Source organism: Brassica napus, chromosome C4 (assembly GCF_020379485.1).
Source record: "Brassica napus cultivar Da-Ae chromosome C4, Da-Ae, whole genome shotgun sequence".
NCBI classification, from domain to species: Eukaryota; Viridiplantae; Streptophyta; class Magnoliopsida; order Brassicales; family Brassicaceae; genus Brassica; species Brassica napus.
Window position 1 is genome coordinate 23325387 of NC_063447.1, and position 8330 is coordinate 23333716.

Below are 8330 nucleotides of genomic sequence, written 5' to 3' on the forward strand. Positions count from 1 at the left end.
AACAAGATACAAATGATTGTAAATCGTATGAATATGAAGTCTCATTAATAGATATTCATATTATATATATATATTATTTAAATTAAATGATATACTATATAAAAATATATAAAAATGTTAATTTCGAAATTTGCATTAAACAATTAATGAGATCTTAATATTTTAATTTTGAAATTTGTGTTCAAAAACAAATTAGAACCCGGCGATTATTGAGGCAAAGCAACAAGTAAAGAGATTGCATAGCTCAAAGAGAAAAGGATGAGAAGGATTTACGTACATACAATGTATTGTTAATACTCTAACTATTACTAGAGATTGACCCGTGCACATGCGCGGGTATTAGTTCTTACATTTTTATACATTGATATTTTTTATAATTAATGTTATATATTTTAGATGGATCGTAATATAACTAATTGTATTCAAAAAAACCTGGACCGAATCTGGTAATATGGTTATTTTTAGCATCTTTATGAACATGAGAAACATTACCAGAGAAATCATCAGCATGTTTCTGTTGAAAAAAACCAGTCTTTTCCATTATTTTCATAATCTCAGACACCATTGCTTCCATCTGCAATTTATTAAAAGTCACAATTGGTGCCTCCTTTCTTTTACTGATATCTCCAGCTGACATCTCCAGCCATGGTTTCCTGTTACAATCTCAACAAGAAAAGTTAGCCCATATTTGAATAGCCAAAGCCTCACAATTTCTCAAGTGTTTCTCTTTTGTATCTTTCAGTGAGTTTTCTCTGTGAATCCAATAGCTCAGCAAAAAACAAAGATCAAACTTCAGAAAACAAACCCCAACCCCAAAACAGAAGAAAGAGATAGACATATTGCAAGATTTTTGTTTGCAACAGACATTACCACCAGAGCTGGATTTCTCTTCAGCCAGTTGGATTTTTCTTTAACTTTTCTTTTTAATTTTAATTTTTTTAAATCTGGTTGGCCCGCTTGCAGATACAACAGATAGAAGTTTTTAGGGGGGAGGAGGGTTTTGGTGGAGAAGATGAATGGTATTGAGGTGAATTTGGAAGGAGTGAAGTATAATCTGAGTGTGGTGCTTCCGATGATTTCGAGGGGTTGAAGAAAGAATGGGAGGAGTTTTATTATGCTTTTGGTAATCTCAGAGGTGGTTTCTTTGGTTTTGAGCTTGATTTTAGTGGGAAGTGTTTAAATTTTTTGTTGGGTATTTGTTTTTGCAGGACATCCAAGGGAAGGAAGGAGTGAGGCTGATACGATGATACCAAGAGTTTCATCTAAGCTTTCTATGTTGGTTTCACATACAATCTTCTCCACCTTTGGCAAAATTAGGTAACATTTTCGTTTCCGGTTTGTCCAAAGTTGGGTTGTTGTTGTTTTACTTTATTAATGTGATACTATGAGAAATGAAAATGATGGCTTGTTTAGCGCAGTTTTCATGGTTTTGTGGTGCTTTCATAGACTTCACACATTGACATCTTCACATAGGATGATTGAACTGACAATTTCTTATAGAGGTCGACATATGACATTTCGTTAATATATCTTAAGTTTTGTCATGGCAGAACATTTATTAAGAACGAGATGTTTCAAACTGAGAACTTGCTTTGACTTTATGGATCAGTTTGAGCTCTAAAGTGTCTTCTTTCATGGCCAATTTGATTAAGGAGATGTAAAAAAATAGGAGTTTCCCTAGTGAGAGAAAATTACACTCATAGATTTGCTTCAAGAATGGGACACTGTGAGATTTGAGATTGATATGTGGCTCGCTTATTACAAAGCTCATTGGTTTTGTGCCGCCATCGGTAGATTTAATACTTGTACATTTGCTCATGGAAATGACATTTTGTATGATATTTCTTGGTTAACTGCAAGTCTGCAACCGGTAGTAAGATCTATTCCTACAACTAGTTATGGTCTCATTTTTAACCTCTCTACTTTAGAAATCTTTTCATGGTCATTCTATTGAACTTGTTGTATTATGTATGTTCGAATATTCTTTTCTTCTGATCATAGGATCATAATAGTTCTGTTTACCAATGAATGTCTGATATTAATCCAATACCCACTATTCGATAAATCCATGCATGTTGTGCTCGTTTAACTAATATTCTATAAGAATTTTATTGTTGCTGAGGATGCAGATGAGTACAGTGGAGACCTTGTATCAGGTCTCTATTGTAAGATTGTTGTTCAGTTCGAGAAGTACAATGACTTTGTGAATGCTATGAAGGCTTTCTGTGGTCGCTCAATGAAAAAGGTAAAATATCCATTCCATACTCCATAGTGAAGCCTTGTATTTTTTTGGTGGAAAATGCGAAATTGTGGAATGGTTATCTTTCTATGTTCTGCTGTTGCGTAAAGTTCTTGAATAGCACATAAGTTGTATTCATTAACAAAGATACTTTTTGCTGGATGATTCTGTTGATTGCTGAACCAGCTTGTGTTTGGGGTATCTTGTTGATGTATCTAAAAATATATTATGGGGTGTAATAATATCACAAGTAATTTTTGTTGACTGTTGTAATCTATTTTATTTTGTCATCTGTGCAGGAAGGTACTCGGCTAAAAGCAGACTATTAACTAACATGGAACAAGGTTGGGTTCTTCTGGAACTCGAGGAGAACATCGGATCACATGATGGATACAGAAATGAGGCTGTTGGATACAATACGGATGATGTACGTCGAAAGACATTCAGGGTATGTATGATTCATGATCATATACTATAAAATACTGAATCCAGACACATGTGATTCTGATGTCTTAAACATGTTTATTTGCAGGAGTAAAACACTAAGATGAGGTCTAAGAACTTTGGAGGAGATTCATGACAGTGGATTTGTATTTTAGATTATCTTTTTGACGATTTCTAAGCTCATGATCTGATTTGTGTTCTTATGCCGCCTTATCATCTTTTATTTTATGATAAAAATACAGCACACCGATCTGGACCTGACTCCTCGAATTTCTAATTTTGGAAATGTATTGCCTTTGAAACAATGATGGAAGAGGCTTCTTTCTGTTATATCTATCCAAGGTTTTGACTATTTTGGTTGTAGATATGAGTTAGAAATAGGTAAAAAAAACTAGTCATTGTTGCCGGGTTACATAATTTCAGCAAATAAAATTTTTATAATAGGGAGATCTCTAGAAGCACAACAGCCATATCCATAACCAATCAGTCATGTCTCTAGTGGATTAGATAAAATCTAGTAACTTACCATAAGAAAGTTCAAAGCTCATTTGAATCGGACAAAAATGATGACTAGAACAGAGTACTCTTAAATCTATTTAAACTCCTTGAGAGGACCATAACCTAATATAAAATTTCCAATGAAGTCGACTGATGTCTACAATGTGCCTGAGATTAAAGTTACCTTCTCTTTTTTTTTTTAATTTTTCCAAATAGTTATCATGGATTCATAGGTTGGAAGTTTTAATACTCATACGCATATGATTTGATCACAACCTAGTAACAACATGACGGCAACATTAGTACAAAAGGAATATTCCTAAATAAGATAGAAACATGATAAAACTTAGAAAGGTAAATAGTAAAACATGATCATAATCAACTCCTGCTTTATTACAAATAGGGATAATAAACATGAACTTAATAATCAGTTAGAGAGCTAATGTAAACTGATCCTATTAACCAGGAATTATAGTTGATTTCTAAGGTATTTTCATGAAGGAATAAACCTATTGTTGCAAAACCTAACACTTTTAACTCGCAAACAACCTTTTTTTTGTTCAACCTCGCAAACAAACTTTTTCTCCTTTTTTCTACTTTCGTTTGTGTAATTTAAAATAATAAAAATACAAAACGTAAAAAACACGGAATTACTATTAACCCCATTCATCTTATTGGTGTGATAGAATCTACATGCGGCAGATTCAGTCATGAAGTTCTATAGATCAAAGATGGTGATACAACTCTAAAAACCAGAGCAAGAGAAAAACAACAAGAAATTTTTCTCAAGCAACATTGTTTCTGCGTTCTTTTAATTTTTTAGGTTATGGGAAGAAAAAGACCAAGAAAAATATTTGTAGTCAACCTAAAATGAAACCTATGTCGTGATCAGAATCTCACGAGTTGTCTTCCATCTTCAAAGTGCAGAGCTTTAGTAATGCCTTCACAAACTTTAGCAGATTGACCAAACCTACAACAGATTTATGCAGACTTGTCCAAACTGTTATCGACTTTATTCAATTTTGCTTCAAACATCAAATCGACATTCAGTATGAAATGGAATCATACTATAAATGGTCCACCTTGATTCAACTTTAATCTCATCTCTATAGAACACTCTTACTTCAGATTTAACCTTTAGAAATTAATGATGTTTCATCAATTAGTAAGTTAGCCTTAGAAGACCTAAAGTAGATTCAATTTTTTTCCACTGGAACACTATTGGTAAGAATATTAGCATGATCTTTGAAGTATAAATTTTACAAACTTCAACCTCACCTTCATCAGTTACCTCTCTAATAAAGTATTTCACTGCCACATAATTTGCCATCTCATAAAACACATAGTTCTTCTCCTCATCAAAACCCATCTTATTTACCAGACTAGTCTTCAATTTAAAAGTTCTCGTGCTTGAGCCTAAGTTCTTCTAACCAGATATAATTACTATGAATCCCCATATTTTTGCAATTTTCGAAAATCTTCCAATAATTCCTTTTATATTTTGCGCTGTCTTAGCATTGCTTAAGAAAATAATGTATAGCATACCAACTTGGCAGAAACCCAAAACAAAACTTAGCAAAAAAAAATACACACACAAAAATCCAAAAGTCCGAAAATTAGAATTATATACAACCTTTGCAATAGAAAGTGTTAGTGTTGTGTTCACTAGTTTGTAAAAGCGCTTGTATTCTAAAACTTAGTCATCAAAGGAGAGATTGAAGATGTATTGTTGACTGGTTTGAGAAGGTATTAGAACCAGCCATCATATATATATATATATCAGGAGATGTATCAGTCACATGTTCAAGAAGTACGACAAGAAGTACTGCAGAAAGTTGTTCAAGAAGTACGTCAAGTACATCAGGAACAGAGCTATGCGATTGCTAACAAAAAGTTGGAACACATAAGTGGACAACAGCTTAGGGACGACTTGGACAAGCCAAGATCTGTTTGCTGAGCTGGATAGTCATTTAAATAGTATGTTGAAGATGAGGAAAAATTTGTGCACAAAAAAAAAGATGAAGAAAAATTTCATTATCCTTATGAGAAGAAAAATGAAAGATTGCTTGAAAACCCTATGATTTAGAGTTGAGCAATCAATTAAATACTAAAAAGCCACCTTTTTTAGAATGCATGCACGCCTATGGTATTTTCCAGAGAGGCACACAAGCTGTGTGTGGCGTCATCCCACCATAAATATTTGTATGATCTGTTGGTGGTTAGTTTCTATGAAAATCACAGCTGTTCGTAGACAGCGATGCTCCATTGCTGCTGGAAGGTACTCAATGCATGAATGCTTGATACCTATCTTCAAAGTTCATTGATGCAGATAAATATTTGAGATATTTTCAAATATTTATTATTTATTTTATTTGTTATTTAGATAATTATCTTTATTGTTATAGGGTTTTACGGTTTTATTTTATATATAGCCGTCTAAGCTTAGGTTTGTATTCAGTATTCAGTTTATGATTGATTAATAAAAGGAGTTTTTCTAAAGAGGTTTTATAAGCCACTGAGAAGAGTATTCTCAACTCTAAAAGCTTTTGACTGAAGAGTATTCATAAACCCTAGTTTTCGGGATCTAATTATATCCCTAGAAGCTTCCACTTCATCATTCATTCTTCTAGAAAAGAATGGTAGACACTGTAGTATTGGATACTATAGAAATTTTAATTGCAATCTTGTTCTAGTGGATTTGGTTCTAGACTAGGTCCTGGAGACGTAGGGAAACCCGATAAAAAACTCTGTGTTCTTTACTTTATGTTCATAGGTACTCTAACGACACTCTAACACACCAATCAAAAAGCCTAGATTAAAAAAAAAAAAAGCCTAGATAAAAAGTAAACAATTTGGAACATTTTTTAAACACTATTCGATGAATTATTAAGATTGTCAGTGTGATAAAACGAGTAGCAGTTTGGAGTTTGTTGATAAAAGCTTCGAACTTGTTTTTTCTTTTAGAACTAAGCTATTTTGTTGTAGAAGTCACTAGAAAGTAGCAGTTTGGGGAGTTTGTTGATTAAAGCTTCAAACAAGAACACCTTCCAGTTGCATATTTACATCTAAATCCATTAACACCCTAGAAAACAAATATACACGAATTTTATGTTAATTCAGCTGTCTAAAAATTAACAACCATGAAAGAAACAAACAAAAACGGTGACAAAAAAATAAACCAAAGAACATTCACAAAATGAAAAGAAAAACGTTTTTGCTCTGTCACGCGTTTTTTCTTTCACGAGCAGCCAGAGAAGGCAAAATGCTACTTGCGAGAAGAAAGATGACGAAGAGTTCTTGGATTAAATGATGCTCTGTCTTCAATACTCAATTTCCTTGCGAAATCTTTCTTCTTCATCGTGTATGTTGAAGGTCCTCTGTTTCCGCTCTGTTCCTTGATCGTTGGTACCAAGTACCAAGCAATACAAGTACACATAATCGCAACAGATCTTCCAAAGAAAACCAAGAAAATAAGAACCAATATCACAGTCACTGGAAAGAAACGATTCGGTCTCGCGATCTTCTTTAGATTCTCGTTCAAAACACAGCTCTGTTTCTCCTCTGTTTCAGGTTCTGGTTTCTTCGTTTCCTCTGTTTTCGTTTCTTTGACCTCTGTCTTGACTTTGGCAGCAGCAACATCTTTGGTCTTCTTCTGTTTATGAAGATAAGATGATTTGATCACGACGGGAACACACTCGCCGGAGCTTGTGAACACGAATCGGACAAGAGGCGGGCCACTGGAATCGAGCTTCTTCGAGTAGATGCTTTGTCTCTTCTCGTCGAGTTCCGAGAGAAGCTCAGAGAATTTTTCAAGTCCACGGTTTGAATAAGGGTTCTTGCTCGCTTTTCTTGATTTTTTTGGGGAAGTACATGGAGATCTAAATGGGCTCACCATTTTTGTTTCAATTGATGACCCTTTGGTTTTCTAAATTCGTGTTGTTCTTGTAATATATACGGGATTTGTATTAAATTTAATATTGGTTTATATATTTTGATTGATTTAGAAATCCATATAGTATTTATAAATCCAAGTAAAATATGCAAATCCGGAGGTTTTCCCTCGGATTTGAGTCTTTGTATTTTTAACTAAAAAATCTAAACAAATCCATTCAAATCCATTATTAAATCAAATATATTAGTAAATCCGTACGATTGAATAACACTTGATTTGATATAGAATTTATGAATCATTAAACAAATAACACATGATTTTAATACAGATTTGAAAATCATAGAACCAATAACACTAGATTTAGTTTGGATTTTCAAATCCATTAAAATACAACAACCAATAATCCCTATTAAGTCTTCACGCGATGAGAATATTTGTTTTAAAAAGTCTATAAAAAGAAACTCGTTTCGAGTATTTAAAAACTGAAAATTATATTCTTTCAAAAATGAAGCGTAACTTGGTCAAATCTCAGGGTTTCAGAATATTATATCTTTCAAAAAGAAAATTAAGGGTGAATATAAGAAGTTTCGAAGAACAGAAGGTTGCATCATCGCGCGTCTTATTGTTTGACTTTCTTGCGGCAGAAGTAATAAAAAAAAGTATTAAGAGAGAGTAGTTTTCTTTCCGCTAGTGCCAAAACATGTCATAGACTTAGAACATGATTAACGGAGTTCTTAGGGTAGAGTTCTTAATAAAATATAAGAAATCGTCTCTTAATTTTTAAATAAAAAAAAGCTAAGAACCAGCTTTTAAATATTTTAGTTTTACTTTCAGTGGATCCTCTTATTTAATAGCCGATTCTTAGTTTTTTTAGTTAAAAGTTAAGAGACGGTTTCTTATATTCAGCTAAGAACTTCGTCATAATAACCGTCCATTAATCTGGTTCTTACAGCGATAATATTTTGCACATTTATTATTCTTTAGAATTTTTCTATAGCAGTTTTTGGATAAAAAGTTTCTGGATAGTCGATAGTGACATGACAGGCAACAAAAATAAGAGGATCCACGGAAGGAAACTGCTTAATCATTATATGGTGTGTTAAAAAAAAAATCATTATATGGTTATTATTGTAAATTTGTAGCTGAATAAGAATAAATGGTAAAAGGAATTGACGAGGTAATATTATTGAACAGCATATAGTGTTTTTTTTTTTCCAAAAAAAGGAAAGAAAGATTTGAATAGTATAGAGACAGACC

General features: G+C 32.9%; 1 protein-coding gene and 1 long non-coding RNA gene across 3 annotated transcripts; one reads left to right on the forward strand and one right to left on the reverse strand.

Moving 5' to 3' along the window:
* The first annotated feature begins 221 nt into the window (after positions 1-221).
* On the forward strand, positions 222-3035 carry LOC125586417. 2 transcript variants are annotated; one of them, XR_007322946.1, is made up of 5 exons: positions 222-1135; positions 1209-1317; positions 2130-2245; positions 2539-2687; positions 2772-3035. It is a non-coding gene; the product is annotated as an uncharacterized LOC125586417 (long non-coding RNA). The 2 variants fall into 2 exon arrangements; XR_007322945.1 differs by having other exon boundaries at positions 227-1123.
* Positions 3036-4076: 1041 nt separating this feature from the next.
* LOC125585496 lies at positions 4077-8112 on the reverse strand. Its single transcript, XM_048754664.1, has one exon. The coding sequence runs from the start codon at positions 7074-7076 to the stop codon at positions 6447-6449; it is 630 nt and encodes a 209-aa protein (XP_048610621.1). The 5' UTR covers positions 7077-8112; the 3' UTR covers positions 4077-6446.
* Between the last annotated feature and the right edge of the window lie 218 nt (positions 8113-8330).

Coding starts and splice junctions, on each gene's coding strand:
- LOC125585496 (XM_048754664.1), bottom strand. CDS start 7,076: ATGGTGAGCCCATTTAGATCTCCATGTACTTCCCCAAAAAAATCAAGA.